The sequence below is a fragment of the Neovison vison genome, chromosome 13, assembly GCF_020171115.1.
Source record: "Neovison vison isolate M4711 chromosome 13, ASM_NN_V1, whole genome shotgun sequence".
Lineage (NCBI taxonomy): Eukaryota > Metazoa > Chordata > Mammalia > Carnivora > Mustelidae > Neogale > Neogale vison.
The window spans coordinates 115633208-115650945 of record NC_058103.1 but is presented as its reverse complement, the minus strand read 5'-3'; the positions used below and the strand labels follow the sequence as shown (position 1 = coordinate 115650945).

General features: G+C 39.2%; 1 protein-coding gene across 8 annotated transcripts in view; it reads right to left on the bottom strand.

Annotated features, from left to right (window-relative positions):
* NEO1 (neogenin 1) overlaps window positions 1-17738 on the bottom strand; it is a 238380-nt gene that overhangs the window by 52763 nt on the left and 167879 nt on the right. For 5 of the 8 annotated variants that reach the window (XM_044231480.1, XM_044231487.1, XM_044231483.1 and 2 more), the window contains exons 8-9: window positions 7708-7927; window positions 445-599 (exon numbers count right to left, since the gene is read on the bottom strand). In XM_044231480.1, the coding sequence (XP_044087415.1) occupies window positions 445-599; window positions 7708-7927 (375 nt within the window). The remainder of the gene's footprint in view (window positions 1-444; window positions 600-7707; window positions 7928-17738) is intronic. The other 3 variants (XM_044231484.1, XM_044231488.1, XM_044231486.1) reach the window with 1 other exon arrangement.

The window sequence follows — 17738 nt, the reverse complement described above, 5'->3', positions numbered from 1 at the left end:
TCTTTTGCCAAGACATGTTATAGCCATTTTCCATCCCTAAAATATTCTCAAGAGAATCAGGTACCCCCTTCCATCTACATTCTTATTTAGTCTCTTTCTTCTCATCAAGCTCCTTGAAAAAAAGTGACTGTGTTGCCTACTTTCCTTAGAATTACAGAGGTATAATATTAGGTAGATAGGATCAGAGGAAAAAGTCTACAAGGCATCTGAGCCAGGTCTTAAAGAATCAATAAAATTTGAGTGTGTATCAGCAAAGTCCTATTGCCTTACATGATTTGCCACAATTTGATGTGAATTAATTTGCTCTCCCTTAACCAATTTATAAGGTCCTTGACGGCAAGGAGCTGTACCTTCCGCACTGCCATGGTACACAAGCCTACCAAGAAGGTAGACCTTCTTATCATCTGCCTACATGTAGGGCTGATGGACAGGTGAAAGACTTACCCTCGGGCTGTGTTTCTACTCGGAGTGGAGCTGAACTCTCTCCGGAGCCATGCTTATTTTGAGCCATAACTCTAAAGATGTACACAGTCGCTGGCATTAGGTTTTGAATGGTTACCTGCATTTCTCCTGGGCGACTGGTATTCTCAACACGTTCCCTTTGGACAAAGAAGGGTGTGGAAAGAAACAGCATTGATTAGGAATACTTCTAGAATGTGCAGTTTCATTTTCATTGCAATTCCTATAGATACAATACCATATAAAAATCTTAACTCTTGACTCTGGGAAACAGAAACAGTTGAGTTAAAGGAGGTGGGTAGGGGGATGAGGGAGGTGAGTGGGGGGACAAGGTAACTGGGTGATGGGCATTAAGGAGGGCATGTGATGTGATGGGCACTGGGTGTTATATGCAACTAATGAATCACTGAACATTGTATCAAAAACTACTGATGTACCGTACATTGGCTAATTGAATTTAAATTTAAAAAATCTTAATTTAAGTCAAATGAACTCTTCAGAAAGCAAGCCTTTGGGGGTGGAACAGTGCACAGAATATGGAGAGTAGCAAAGAGCAATATCACACATGTCTGATACCTTGCTGATGTCCTTGCTTAAACATCACTGACTTTCTGGTCATAACCACGCCTTCCTTTCAGAGAAGGAACAAACAAGGGTCTTCTCATTGCCATTTCAAATGGGGAAGCTGGCCATCAATTCTGTAGGCTTTAGGAATCACTGAGTTTTAAGGAGTGATTTTTCAGGGAGACAGAGGTAACTGCAAGCATGACCCAGTTTTCAAGGATAATATCAAAGAATTCTGTGTACATTTTGGACAAAAGACTCAACAAAAACAAAGCTAGAGATTATTACTTTAAAAGTTGGGAACATTAGAAATTTAAATGATCCTAAAATAACCCAATCTATAAAAAATAAAACCTGATACTGATTTTTATAATTTATTTGTTAAGGAAAATACTCTTAGAATGATATCTAAATTGATTTGAAATGTTTAACAAATTTTATGACAACAGGACAAAAGAATCTAGCAGTCTAGCGTTATGAACTGAGAAGATAATGCAGTTATCTGGCTTCTTTTAAAAGCTTCCAGACTAACCTGGGACCTGAGAGACCCACAGCTGGGCCCATAATTACAGTCAGTCTATTGTACATACTAGAATAAAAACCAGTTAATACTACACAAGAATTTCAACAAATATTGTGGAAGAATTCATTTGTTTTAGACAAATTGCTGGCCTTTAAGAATTGTCGATCATGTAAGGAGAGATTTGTATCTATCCTGACAGAGTAATAAAAAGGCCCCAAACTACTCTGTGGACAAAATTACTTGGAACTACATAATCTGCCGAATTAAAATTTTTTAAGATATTGGTTATTTTCCCTGAAATCACTGATAAAATTTGTTTAGTTCTACATGAACTTATGCCAATTTGCCTGATTATATGTGAATATTTACATTTCAGAGATTTAAGTGTTTTTCAGTAGTGTCCTAGTTTTTTAAACTACCTTATTTTTATTTAAAACAAACCAAACCAACAGTACCCATACCATCTTCATAGAGATTGCTTGTTCCACCAGAGAAGAATACTATTGCAACAGAAGTTATTACTCAAAGATCCTTGAGGTATTGACAGGTATTTTCTCTTCAGCTAGCCCTCTAAGTCACAAGATTTAAAAGGGGATATCAGTGGATTTCTTACACTCTGAAATTTCTGACAGTTGCTCTGATGGCAACTGATTGCTGCCTAAAAGGAAGTATGGTATTTGACACTTCACCAAACTACAAGGTCCGTGTAGGAGCACAGAATAGGTCTGTTTTGCTCACTGTACATAACAGTTTAAACAAAAAGTTGAGACCATCTTGAGAAAGGTAGTTGGGGGGTACTATTTTACGTTAAACTGAAGGGTCTCAATCCCGTTCCCATATTACAGCAGAACTTAGCAGAAAGCTCAGACACGGAAAGCAGCGTCACAGATATGTGAAGAATGCATGAATGGAAATTTGGCTTCTCTACATAAACCTTGTATAGTAATAATATCATGTACATCTTTTGTTCATTCCTATGTGAAAGAAAAAAAAACAGGAGAAATGAGCGAAGGGAATGAAAAACTTAGAACAGATTTCTACAAAAATCCTACAGTTAAAAAGAATCAGTAATGTGTATGATTCCTTAAGATGGAAGAACAAATAGCCAGTACCTGTAAACACTTTAACTCTAGATTGGACTGAGGTTCCAGAACCAAGAGCCTGTCTAGAAAAAACTTTGACTTCAGGACAAGACCCAGGGTGAGTTATAAAAGTACAATTCTCACAGTTGTGTGAGGTTATGATGGAACTTGGGTTAGAATGTATAAACTAAGAGTCAAAGCAGAAAGGAAAAGCTACGTTTTCTATTAAGACAGTGCTGGGCCAGGTGCTAAGAGCTCCATTTAAGTTTTGACAAGCTAATTCCTTCTGAGCCAGATAGTAAATATTTACAGGTTAAGAGACAAAATGAAAAATATTATGTAGCTACTTATATAATCTATTAAAATGTGATGATTTGAAAACACAAAAAAATATTCTTAGCTCCTGGGTCATAAAAATAACAAGTCTGATGTGGCCCACAGTCTGTAGCTTGCCAATTCCTGGGCTTAACTAAGATAGCTAAGGGGCTTCATCCATCTCTAAAATGTTATTAACTTCTAGAAGAACTTACTCTGAATTTTCCATTTAGTGGCTAATATCAGAAAAGTATTAAATTTATACTAAAAAAGGGTGAACATTTCCTAGTTGAAAAGGCAAAGGACCCTTTGAAATCTCAAGGAACTCAGGCACCTGGAAGAATTACACCTCATGACCAAGACACACAGTGCCACCTTGTGGCTGATTTTTCAAGTGCAGGAAGTAGTAGGATTTGTAAATCCAGGCAGTGGCTCCATGCCCACACTGATTTCTCATTTTAAATCTTTGACAAAATTTACTACTCTCATTTCTTTTAGACAAGAAAACTTAAGCTTATGAAGGTTAAATTCTGTTTACAAAACAAGCAGGGTCTAGTCTTCTGACTTAGTGTTCTTTCTACTCCTTCAAGGCTTGTATTCAGAAATCATAAACTTCATTCACAAGTGAAAGGACAAAAACATGACAGTCTCCAAGAATCTTCCTTTGACTGTTCCCTAGATTTATTCCGTCCACTCCAAGTCACTGCTCTCACCTTTGTCTAGGCCATACCTACCACGTGCCTAGATTAACTAGATTTGTCTCCCTGACTTCATTTTTCTTGTCTTTATGTAGTGCTCATAAACTACTAAGAAAAGCCATTTAATAAAATCATAGGTAGTCTAGAATGCTCCTTTCTTAACTGATTATGTCCAAATTCTTACTGGCATTATGACATTTGGCTCCAAGCTTCCACTTTATTATAATCTCTTACTAATTCCTACCAGCTCTATGGGCCAGTTAAGTTTTCCTACTTTTCCCACCCATCAAACACCAGACACGCAAATTAAATTGGATCCTCCTTGTACCGCCTCTTCCCTTATACATCCATGCCTTGTCTTCCTGCCTGACAATTTAATTTTAAATCGAAGTGACAGATTCTCATTAAAAACAAAATTACATATAGTTTTAAAAAATCCAAACGTTCCAATTTTGTCTCTCCTCAAAACCTGTCCTTCCCTGACACCTAACTGACCAGTATCTTACCAGATCTCTTCATGTCAGGTTTTCTCAACCACAACTGCGCTTTCAGTGGGATAATTCTTTGTTGTAAGGGGCTGCAGGACGTGTATCAGCATCTATGGCTTCTACTCACTGGATGCCAGTAGGCACCCTCTCTCATCTGAGCTTTAATACCCCAAAATGTCAGCAGACATGGCGAAGTGTCCACTGAGGGATGGGGGCAAACCGTCCCTGGCTGAGAATCACTGTTTTAGGCATTTACATGCACACCAAAATACAGATATGTCATTTAAAAATTCCTTCATATGGATATACATATATTAATTCCGTGCCCATTCCTCTATCAGTGGGCACTGACTTTCCTTCCTTTTTCATTCTTACAAATAATGTTAGAATAAACATTTTTATGAGTGCCCTATGTATATGTAGATCTGTTTTCTTTCTTTTTTAATGTTTTATTTATTTATTTGAGAGAGAGAGAGAATGAGAGGGAGTGCATGTGAGGAGAGAGGTCAGCACGAGAAGCAGACTCCCTGCTGAGCAGGGAGCCGGATGTGGGACTCCGGATGTGGGACTCCATCCCGGGACTCCAGGATCATGACCTGAGCCGAAGGCAGTTGCTTAACAAACTGAGCCACCCAGGTGCCCTGTAGATCTGTTTTCTATAGAACATCTAGAAGTGTTATTGTTGGGTTATTGTTATTGATGGATGTGTGCATTAAGAAGGTAAAAAAAAAAATATGCCAAATCACTTTCTCCAAGGGCTACTCTTATATTGCCACCAAAAGCCTAGAGCGGATTTCTTCCCATTATTTTAACTTGCTTAACACTAGATATTATCAACTTAAAATTTCTGCAGCCTTAAAAGTAAAGAAGTTTCACTTTTTGTATTATTTTGTATCTCCAAGACCATGAGCAACAGAAAAAACCTTTTTTAACTTTAATGGGTTTTCCATTAACCTCTGCTAATCAATCTATTTGTACCACTCACCTCTTGGGACACTGTCTTTTTCTTATGATTTGTAGGTGCTCTTTATATAGACTAGATAGCAGCACAATGTTTTATAAATGTTACAAACTTTTTCCCAGCTCATCACTTGATAGCTTTTGTTTATGATATTTTATCACGTGAAACTTTACACTGTTATGTAATAAACTTTGTCGATCTCTCCTGTTGTGGCTTCTGGATTTCCTGTCTTCTGTTAAAAGGCCTTTCACACTCAAGTGATAAAACAGTTTCTGCATTTTCTTCTAATACCTTTATGAGCCTTACAATCTCTTAATCTGCCTATAATTTATTGTTATACATAAGACAGAGATATAACTTCCATTCTTTCCACAAAATGGAGTTAATTATCTCAACATGATTTCTTGAATAAGCTATTATTTTTCCATTGATTGAAATGAATTTATTATTTAACAAGTAATTATTTAGTCCTACTATATGCTAGGCCCTGTTCCAGGTGCCGGTGATACTCTGTTGAGTAAGACAGACATAAGAAATAGGTTAATTAAAAGAGAAGACTGCAGAGTGTTAAAGCATTGTGAAAACAAAATAAAAGCCAAACAAAACAAAACAGAAAACCACCCAGAACAGGGTGATGTGACAGCAGTGGTCTTCTGGTAAATGTTTAATAACCAGCCCTGGTTTGTAATACTTGTCCCAGTAAATACTCATGCCATGCCCTGTTTTGAGCTACCATGTTGTCATCGGGTCTGTAAAATTTCCTGAAACTTTAAAAACTGGCTTGGGAACAAACTGGCTCCAGAACACCACTGTGTGATAGGCCTGAAGGGGGCTAAATTGGGGGGGGGTCTTCAAGGAAGGCCTATGGAGGTATGATCTGAAGATGACAGATGCAAAGCTAAAAACAGTTGTTTGTGAGGGAAATACATTTCTGATAGAAGGAACAGCAAAGGCAAAGGAACCGGAGTGGAAAGAAGTTTGTTAATCTGAGGAATTACTAGGTGTTCTTTCCTTCTGTGAAATACTACAGAATTAGCAGTGAGATGTGAAAGATTACTGGAGACATTTTAACACAGATGCCATTTGGGAGTAATGTCTTGCCTTTCTGTGTCTAGAACTATGTTTCTTTTTTTTTTTTTTTAAAGATTTTATTTTATTTATTTGAGAGAGAGAGACAGTGAGAGAGAGAATGAGCGAGGAGAAGGTCAGAGAGCGAAGCAGACTCCCCATGGAGCTGGGAGCCTGATGTGGGACTCGATCCCGGGACTCCAGGATCACGCCCTGAGCCGGAGGCAGTCGTCCAACCAACTGCGCCACCCAGGCGTCCCTAGAACTATGTTTCTTTATCTTTATAATTCCCAAGACATCTGGTACAATGTTCAGAAAAAACACTATTCTGTGAGTAGCTCCATCTATCTGGCTCAAATGAGGTCACACAGACTTCTCAAGAGGGTTAAATCAAGTGGTTTTGATGGAGGTTCCGATCCTTGTGGAACTCGACAGTCTAGTTATTAAATACAAACCTTATCAGATGTAAGCACCCTGGGAGAGACACAAGCTTTATTGCATGCTCAAGGGCCCTAACCCAAACAGGTATTTTTGCTTTCTTATTTTGGTCTGAAGAAATCTACTTGGCAATGCTAAGAATACATAGCGTGTGGCAAGTTTCTCCCGAAGGTTTTATAATTGGGTTGGGAAAACAACACAGATAAAAATAAAATAGCAGAAGAGTAACAACTTATGGCAGTAAGAGATCACGTGTTATCATAATTAAGTGCCAATATTAGTGGCATGAACACATAAAGAGAAAGGCTGTATCTGCTGAGAAAGGTAGAGAAAAATGTGTGCGGGTGTCCTGGGGCTTAATCTGGGCCATAAACTGACTTCAGCTGGGAAGGGGTGAAGTGACTGAGGAGAACACACTGGGAGAAAGACAGCACACAGGACAGGAATCAGACAAGCTTCATCAGAAAGGGAAGTAAAGTGGGAGGAGAGAGGCGGAAGGCTGGACAGACGCCACAAAGCTGGGTGATGAGTAAAGTGACCTGGGGATTCTGGACAATGTCCGGTAAGTGATGAAGAAGCAATGTGAGCTCCTGAAAGAGGTGGAGATGGAGAGGAACTTAATGAAAATGCAGTTAAAGAAATAAGCTACTATCACTCTTGTGTCATCCAGGAGACTCCCCCGCGAGCTAGCAGCCCACATCCACATATGGGCACAGGCAAGTATGCATTTACGATTTCTGCTCTCAGTTAAGTCCACCTCAATTTCCAGAATCTGAATGTTCTAAGTAAACCATGTCCTAGTGGCTGTGCTGACCGAACCGTATGAAAAGAGAGGAGCCTAGCTATATACCAATACTTCCACCTAAACATCTCTATCTATACCACACCCATGCCCCAAGTTGTTCCAGAGATGCAGGAAAGAATGAATACCAGGACTTCGGTCTGATTGGGATAAATTTTAATGACCTAAAATTGGGAAATATGCATCTTTGTGATCATTTTTTCTGGACCAAAAACTGGTACAGATTCTGCACAAAAGGAGCCAGGGTGAGCATGACTGGCCTGGGATTGACCAAGACGCAACCAACCGACTCCGGACATGGACACTTACCTAGCAATCCCCTCCTTGGTGTAGAAGACAGAGTAGGTAAGGTTGTCTCCATGAGGATCTGATGCAGGTGTGCGCCACGTCAATTTGATGAAGCGGGTAGAGACCAGGGAGGCCACGACATCCCGAGGAGCTGAAGGCAGTGGTCCCGTTGTGGCTGGTGCTAGATGGTCAGTAGTGGCACTGGTCAGTGAAGTGGGAGGTAATGTTGGGATGGCAACATCTTGTCATGTGCAAACATTGGGGAATATGAAGGGCAAACCACGACGGTTTTAAAAAAGAGAACAGAAAAAACAAAAACAAAAAAGAAATAAACAAAACCACGATGGGAAATAAAATAAAATGAATGAACATAAAAAAGGCCATTAAACTGAAGGCTAACATGCAGGCCGGGGGTTAATTACTGAAAACTAATGGGCACTATTCAGACACATCATTGTAGAGCAAGTGGACTTTCTGGTCACTATCATGGTTGTGAGCAGGGGACAGGGAGGGTGACGGCTGAGAATAAAACATCTCACAGAAGGACACAGCAGTGACCAAGTAATTTTCTTTAATTCCAAAAGCAGCACGCAACATCTATTAAGCTTTGCACATAGAAGTCTCCCCTGTGAGAACACCCCAGTACTTTCAGCTACTTTATCAAATACAGAATAACATGTGCAGTCTGGATGAGACTCGTTGCTTTGGACACGGGCCCAGGCTGACATGACCTCCCTGCAGAGCCGGTGTCTTCAGCTCCGCGGGAGACTCAGGAGCCACATCTTGAACTTTATCTCATATTAAACCCTGTTCTCTGTAATTCGGCAAGACCCAGGCAAGTCTGACAACCTTGCTCAAGTCACTAATATTTCATTTGCTACCTTTTTCAATTCATTTAACCACCAAAACATAAAAACATGAATCAAGAATTCCAAAACCACAGTACTTCTAGGAAGCTGATCTGTTCGATACAGTGCTCCCTGCAGTATATACTAGCACGGCCTGCAGACTCAGGAAGTAGACGGAGATGAAGCGGCGGGAGGTCAGAGCCCCGCTCATCAGAAGTCTCCATTTGTACACTTGCAGTCATGGGTAACTGTGTTACTCCGTAAGGAAGTTCACTCTGCTGCTGGACATTTCGGATTTTCTCAGTACTGAACCCAGAATCTCCTGCATCTTGGGGCCAGAGAGTAGAAGTGTAATCTCACAATTTTTAACTAAAGGAGTTCGAATGAGTTGTGTGATAACCTTAATGGGAAAATTAGTAGAAGAGAGGCAGAGAGGAAAACATGAAAATTCTGGACCTAATTTTCAGTGAAACTGTAGGTCAATAACCTCCGGGAAAGGCCTGTGAACTGAGGGGATCTAAAGTGAGGCAGTCCACTAACTCTGCCAGACCAAGTAAGTTCTCTAAGGGAGTACAGAGAGGACCAAGCTGAAGTCGTTACTTCAGTGGGGGAGGGGCAAGAGTCATCCAACAGCTACCATTTCTACATCGCACTCTGGCTCTTCATGTGGATGCCCCGAATCCTAACAACAATTCTATGAAAAAAGCAGTCATTTTATTTCTGTCCTCTATGTAGAGACTGACATTTAAAAGAGCTAAATCGCTCATCCTAGGTCACAGACAGTAAATGACGGATTGTTAAAATCAACACTGGTTTTCAGTTCCAGAGGCTTCCATGTTTAGCCAACACGAGTTCTACTCAGGCGGTGCCACAGTGGGCAACTCACTCACTCTCTATTTTCCTCTCCTCATGAGAAAGTACACTAAAAAATACAGAGTGCCATCAGAATATAAGATTATGAAGTCCTGGAAGACACAAGTCCACACTCCACTGACCCAAGTGTCCATGTTGTAAGAAAGTTACATGTGAATGGCCAGTAAGGTCTCATGCTTATTCCTGATGCTTCGACAGATATGTTGCTTCAGAGAAAATACCTCCTTCACAGCTTTCAGAGTTCTTTTTCATCAATGATGTCGGTCATTCACACAGCAGCCCCATGATGTAGGGTGGGAACGACAGGATTGGAGGTGGGGGGTGAAGGTTAGAAAGGAATCAAAGACTCCCAGGTTTCTGGCTTGGGAGAACGTGTGGTTGGTTGGTGGTGTCACTCATGGAGAACCGCAACATTAAAAGAGACTAGAGACTGACGGAGAGATGGCAAATTTGGTTCTGAACATGCTGGATCCAGAGTAATGGTCCAATATCTGCCAGAAAAATGTGTAAGAAGCCACTGGAAATATGAATCTCTGATTATAAAATTAAGTCACTAAAAACCCTTAGAGGGAAACAGTTCAAACTGTTTCAACACAGTCCTGCTTTGTTGCCTCATTTGTGTGCCTATCCAGAAACACACTAAGGAAAATCCACTTCCAAGTCTGACCTGACTTACTAAGCTAGGTGTTTCCCACCTATCTGCTGGCTGGAGTAGAGAGGAAATTCGTTAACGTGAGAGGCAGTATAGCATACTGGGAAAAGCCCAGGATTTCAAGCACAAAGACCCTGTGTTCAAAACTTGACTCTGCCACTTCCTAATAACGTGAAGCTGGGCAAGTCACTTAGTTTCTCTGATCTCAGTTACCTTGTGTATGAACTGGAAATACTCCCTAACCACATCCCGGGCTGATGAGAACCACATGAACATCAGTAAGAAAAGGCATGTGGGAAGCACTAGGTACACATTATCACCACAATTCACTTGAATGGATGAAAAAGAGAAGAAGGTAAGTATAAAGGCAACCAGAGGGGAATGTAAGCAGGAAGGACCAGGGGACAGATGTAATGGGTGATAATCGTCAGACAGGGAAACTTTAGTTAGCCTACGGACCTAGAGCACACATCTCTAAGTCCTCAAAGGCATCAGCACTCCCATGTGTATTTTTCATGTTCATGATGAATCATGCTAACCTCTAAGCTCCTTGAGGACAAAATCTGTACCTGCCTCCTCTTGGCATCACTTATTGTGCCTATGTATACCCTACATAATCAACAAATGTGTATTTATTGAATTAATAAGTGGAAGAAAATTCAGAGAGAATGTTGGTGCAATGGAGACCAGTGTTGCTAGAATATCATCATACACGATATTTTAATCTTTCTAGTTGATTCAAAGCACATATAAATAACTATATAATTATGTTATATAATCATTAGCTTTGCAAGTGTATTTTATCAGTTATACCTAGAATAAAAGTATTAATAATGCCAGGTCATCGTAAATGATTCCTAATTAACTATGGGAAAAATGCATGTCCATTCTGGTCCTAGTGTTTTACACCCACTTTCCCCAAGCTGGTTCTTTTTCTGCTGTTCCAGGTTCTAGTTGGGCGGGTAAGGGAAGTCTCATGTGACCCCAGAGAATCCAACACACAGTCACCAGGATCAACAGCAAATGATACAGATTGGGACTTCAGACTTCTAGCATGACCATTTGAGGATGTCAACAGATGTTCTTCCCAAAAACCACTACAAGGCTGGACAAAACTGTCAAAGACTGGAAACTGGCCAAAGGCATACAACAAACCAAGAAGTATTTATTTGTGAAAATTACTGCAGTTCAGGTAAAAGCAGCAAGTGGGCACCATTCCCGCCTGCAGCTGCTCCAAGCTCCCCAGCTCTGCGGGAGCAGTTGTCAACAGAGCAGAGCAGGCCCTTGGAAGCTGGTGGTCTTGCCGTGGCTGTCAGACGGCTCACTGATGTGAGTATGGTGAGTTGGAGTGTAATCTCAGTGGCAAGGGAATAGGAAGGGCCAGGGTCTCTGCCAGCTGGAGGCTGTGATCTTCTGGAGCAAACAGTGGACGACAGATTGGCAGGATTTAAGAGGGAGTCTGGGAAAGTGAAGAACACTAAGAGGGCTCAAAGGCCATAAGGACGTGCAGCAGAGCCAGCAGTGGGTCCTAGGGACCCACATATCTCTGGCTAGCAGAACCTATGTGTGTATTCAGAGGACCAGTGAGGGAGCCCCGCAGAAAACAAAAGCTGAGGCAGACTAAAAAATGACCTCCAGTTTGAATGCATGCCCTGAACCACACCAGATCCATCAGCTCAGAGTAGAAGGCTACTGGCTTGAGGGGTCTGAGCACAACTTCTGATCTTTGGCTACACACTAATCCATACAGACACAAGGGTTACCCCTAAAAGCCAGGCTTAAGGATAAAAACAAATTAAAAAAAAAAAAAAAAAAGCTAAGGAGAAACATCAGTGTTGCAGTGTGGGGAAGATGGATGTCAAGGATTTAGTCCAAGAAAGCTTAGTCCACAACAAGACAAGAACAGCTCTGGGGGAGGGGAGGAGGAGTCAGAACCCACAGCTGCTACAATACGCTATCCCAAATACCCAATATTCAACAAAAAATGAAGACACATACAAAGAAACGAAGTGTGGCCTATACTCAGAGGCTAGTGTAAAAAACAGAGTCAATACAAAAGGTCTCAGGGGGTCTCTGGATATTAGATTTAACAAAGTCTTCAAAGCAACTGTTAAAAATATGTTCCAGGAACTAAAGAAAACTGTCAGGAAACACACAGGTCTGCGATTACCTTACTGATGAGCTAAAGAGACAGGCTATTATGCGTCACGGGCGCTGGCAGAAACACAAGTCTTGCATCAGAGACAAACTTTATTACTCAAGGCAACGGCAATAGCTAGAGTTTCTTGTTTGTTTTCATCAGCTCCCAAGCTGCACAAAGGCAAAGCAAAGGCCCTGGACGGATGTATACCCATGCAGCAGGTTGCTACAGGAGAAGACCCCTGAGCTTGAAGAATCCACCACTTCCACAGCAAGCCCCAAAGAACAGGCCTGCGGCGGATATCTGATTTCGTTCTGTTGTGATCAGGCACACACATTGTATGGCTGCAGTCTTTTAAAATTTCCTGAGACTTGTTTTACATCCCAGCATATGGTCTATGCTGGAGATTGTTTTGTATGTGCTTGAAAAAAACCTGTATGTGTGGTTGATGGGTGGGGATTCTAGAGAATCAGTCAGGGCAAAGTGGTTGTTAGAGTTAAGTCTTCTATTCTCTTAACTTTTTCTAATTGTTTTAATTCATTTTTGAGAGAATATTACAATTTCCAATTATTATCACTAAATTGTGTATCTTTTCTTTGAACATATCAATTATAAATTACATATACATCTAATAACATATACACATACATCTAATAAGAGCCCCAAAATACACGACTTCAAAGAAATATGGGGAGACCCCCAGTTTTTGGAAATCAAACAATTCACTTCTTTATTAACCCAAGGATCAAAGAAGAAATCACAAGAAAATTAAAAAAAAAAATCTTTAGGGGCACCTGGATGGCTCAGCGGGTTTAGCCTCTGCCTTCGGCTCAGGTCATGATCCCAGGGTCCTGGGATAGAGCCCCACATGGGGCTCTCTGCTCAGCAGGGAGGCTGCTTCCCCCTCTCTCTCTGCCTGCCTTTCTACCTACTTGTGATCTCTGTCAAATAAATAAACAAAATATTAAAAAAAAAACTTTAACTGAATGAAAATAAAAACACAACAAATTCAAAATTATGGGATGCAGCTGAAGCCATGCCTAAAGGGAAATTTAATACCTTTATTAAAAAAGAAGCTTCACATGAATTACCCAATCTTTTACTTAGTGAAGAGTGTAGATCTTAAGCATTCTTTTTTTTTTTTTAAGATTTATTTATTTATTTGACAGAGAGAGAGAGAGAGAGAGAGAGATCACAATCATGATCAGAGCTGAAGGCAGAGGCTTAACCCACTGAGCCACCCAGGTGCCCCGATCTTAAGCATTCTCATAAACACACAAAAAGTAACCCTGTAATGTGATGGGTGTTTTAATTAACCTGTTAACCTGATTGTGGGAATCCTTTCACCATATATACATATATCAAATCATCATGTTGTACACTTTAAATATATTACCATTTATCAATCATACCTCAATAAAGCTAGGAAAAATTAAATTGAATAATATTTTAGCCAGTTAAAAAAAAAAGACACAAGAAATTAATAGAACACATAAGTTACCTAAATCAAGAATCAGAGAACAAACAATATGACCAACAATACAGATTGGTAAGTTACAAAGTAAAATTATAAACAAATTTAAGCCAATAAATCAGGTCACTCAGAGGAAATAGAAAAACTCCCAGAAAGACAAAAATTACCAAACCTACTTACAAAAAAACATGAAATCTGGGTAGATCTATACAAAAATAGAGACATTTGACTAGTAATTAAAAATACTCCTGCACAGGGACACCTGGGTGGCTCAGTTGGTTAAGCAGCTGCCTTCGGCTTGGGTCATGTTCCTGGTGTCCTTGGATTGAGTCCTGCATCGGGCTCCTTGCTCAGCAGGGAGCCTACTTCTCCCTCTGCCTCTGCCTGCCACTCTGTCTGCCTGTGCTCATTCTCTCTGACAAATAAATAAATAAAATCTTAAAAAAAATATTCCCACACAGACAAGTCCAAGTCCAGACAGCTTCACTGGTAAATGGTATCAAATATTTAAAATAAGAAATAATACTAATCCTTTACAAGTCTTTCAGAAAACAGAAGAGAAACACTTCCAGCTCACTCTGTGAGGCCAATACTACTCTAATATCAAAGTCAAAGAAACTATAGATAAATATCCCTCATGATTGCAGATACAATAACTCTTAATGAAATACTAGCAAACCATATTTGGTAACACATTAGAAGGGTTATACAACATGACCAAGCAGGATTTATCACAGGAGTCCAAGACTAGTTTGATATCCAAAAATCAATATAATACGGTTTCACTCATTTGTGGAGCATAACCAATAGCATGGAGGACAAGGGGCGTTAGAGAGGAGTAGGGAATTTGGGTAAATTGGAAGGGGAGGTGAACCATGAGAGACTATGGATTCTGAAAAACAGTCTGAGGGGTTTGAAGTGGCGGGGGGGTGGGAGGTTGGGCTACCAGGTGGTGGGTATTATAGAGGGCACGGCTTGCATGGAGCACTGGGTGTGGTGAAAAAATAATGAATACTGTTTTTTTGAAAATAAAATGGAAAAAAAAATAGGTAGAAAAATTGAGGATTAGCATGTAGAAACATTTTTTCCTATATTGTCTTTTTTTGAATTATATTCATTGATAAGTAATTTTATGTCTTCAGAATATAATAATAAATATTGGGGCCTACAAAAAAAAAAAAGATCAATGGAAGAAAACCAAGAGCCCATAAATAAACCCGTAAGTTTGTGGTCATGTCAAGAAATTTTAATGTGGGAAGAACAGTCTTTTCAACAATTGGTGCAACTACGACTATATATCCATATGCAAAGTAATGAACTTAGATCTTCACTTAGCACCACAAGCAAAAATTAACTCCAAATGCCTCACAGACTTAATGGAAGAATTAAAACTTCCAGAAGAAAATATAGGAGGAAGTCTTCATGTCTTGGGTTAGAAAAACATTCTTAGAGATGACAACAGAAGCATAAGACATAAAAGAAAAGAACTGATAAACTGCATTCTATTAAAAATAAAAACTTCTGCACTTTAAGAAAAACACAATTAAGTAAATGACAAGACAAGCCACAGACTGGCAGAAAATATTTCTGAATCATACATCTGATAAAGGACTTGAACATGTAATTCAGGACCAGAAGATAAAATGAACTCTTATAAATCAATCAGAACACCACCACAATTTAAAAGTGGGCAAAAAACTCAGTCATTTTATCAAAGAAAACATAAGAACAGCTAATAAACTCATGATGAGTGCAACATCATTAGTCATTAAGGATATGTAAATTAAGACCACAATGACATACTACCACACACTCACTAGAATGTATATAATCAAAAAGGGTTCTGAGTTTTGTACCAACACAGTACTGATAAGTGTTAGTGAGGGCAGTGAGGAACTGGAATCCTCATACGTTTTTGGTGGGAACGTATTAAGTCTTCTAACTGATGAACACAAATTGTCTTTTATTATTTAGATCTTTAATTTCTTTCAAAAATGTTAAGTTTTACACTTCTTTGGTTATTTTACTCCAAAGTGTTTTATTCTTATTGACAGTATCATAAATGAAATTACTTTCATTTTAATCTCAGATCACTCACTGTTAAGTGTACAGAAATACAAATGATTTTTGTATATGGATGCTGACTCTTGCTGAACTCATTTATTAGTTCTAATAGTTTGTGAATTCCTTATGATTTTCTATACATATAAGGTTATGTCATCTGTGAAAAGAGAGTTTTACTAGTAGTTTCTTAAAAAGTTAAACATGGACTTTGCATACAACCCAGGAATTTTACTCCTAGGAATCTACCCAAGAGAAATGAAAAATGTCCATACAAAGATTTTTACACAAATGTTCACAGTATCAGTATTCAGAATACTTTAAAGCTAGAAACAATCCAAGTGTCCACCCACTGGTAAACAGGCAAACACTATCAGGTATACATCTTTTTTTATTATGTTCAGTTAGCCAACATATAGTACACCATTCGTTTTTGATGTAGTGTTCAACGATTCATTGAGGTATATCTCTATAAAAGATATTACTCAGCAATAAAAATATAGAAGATACTGATAGATGCCACAATGTGGATGATTTCAAAAATATTACCCTAAATGAAAGAACCAGTTGCAAAAGACTACATATTACATGATTTCATTTTTATGTAAAAGAACTACAAAAGGCACGTTTATAAGCGACAGAAAGCAAATCATTTTTGATTCTCTGTGGTTGGAGGCAAAAGGAGGTACTGACTGCAAGCAGATATAAATGATTTTGGAGGGGATGGAAATGTTTTGTACCTATTTTTTGATGATGACTACATAGCTCTAAATATCCACTAAAAATTACTGACATGTACACTTACAATGCATGAATTTCATGGTATGTAAATCATACTTAAATAAAATAATTAAGAAGAATGAAATGGCTTAACTTGGCTAGTTGGAACTACTAAACATACTTTCTCCAGTGTATAGTTAAGACAGTTAGAGTTACAATAGCAAGTTACAGAACCCTAGGACATTCCTGTGGCTCAAAACACCTGAATTTACAACTAATCTAATCTGAAGTCTTCACAAAAATGAAGTATCCAGAAATTACTCAATGTTTTTACAAATACCAATTAGTCATCAAGGGTCCCAAAGCATAAGTGAAACCTTGGTGTTTTTTCTTAAGTCTTATTATATTAAGAGTTATGACATATTATGATCAGCACTGGGTGTTATACACAACTAATGAATTGTTGAACATGTATCAAAAACTAATGATGTGCTGTAATGATGTCCTATATGTTGGCTAACTGAAATAATAATAATAAAAAAGAATTATGCTGCTCCCTTTCTCTTTTGCCTCCTGAAAATAAAAGATCTGAACACATCACTCCCCAAAACTACCTACAGAATGAAGTCCAAACACCCCAGTGCAGAGGTCAGGGTCCTGCATGCTGTGCTCGAGGTCTGCTTGGCTACTAACAGGAATGGACGGTTCAGCTTTGGTACCTATAGGCACACTGCTACTGTATTTGGAGCAACCAGGACCACATAAATCTGAATCAAGCCAAACATAACTGGGAAATATGTCTGAGAAAAGTTATTAAACTTTCAAAATCCAAACATCAAAAATGCTATGAGCTCTGACCTGCTGCCCAAACCCTTGGCAGCAGCTTCATACAGCACTTTCGCCAAAACCTAAAGACCTTGATAGGCTTTGAAGTAGAACCAACTGAAAGGATCTGTGTGAGACCCTAAAGAAGGACTGTATTCTTCCTGGTGCTCCTTGAGGAAATCATCAGAACTATTTTCATTTTTCTAATAAATCACTTTCCAACTCTAGCTACATTGTGGTTGATAGATCTGGTTTTAATCATACATTAGATTCATGATTGATGAAGTGTCACTTTTAGTAGTTTATAATTATGAGTTTAACCAATCCATCTATGCATGTGAAACAGTTTCTAGGTAGAGATCATTAAGTTCTGTGCTGGGCATGTTGCCCTCAGTTAAGTGGATCCAATTATCCTAATTTGACACCCACTCATACCAGCCAAGTGAGCTGTGAGTAGGC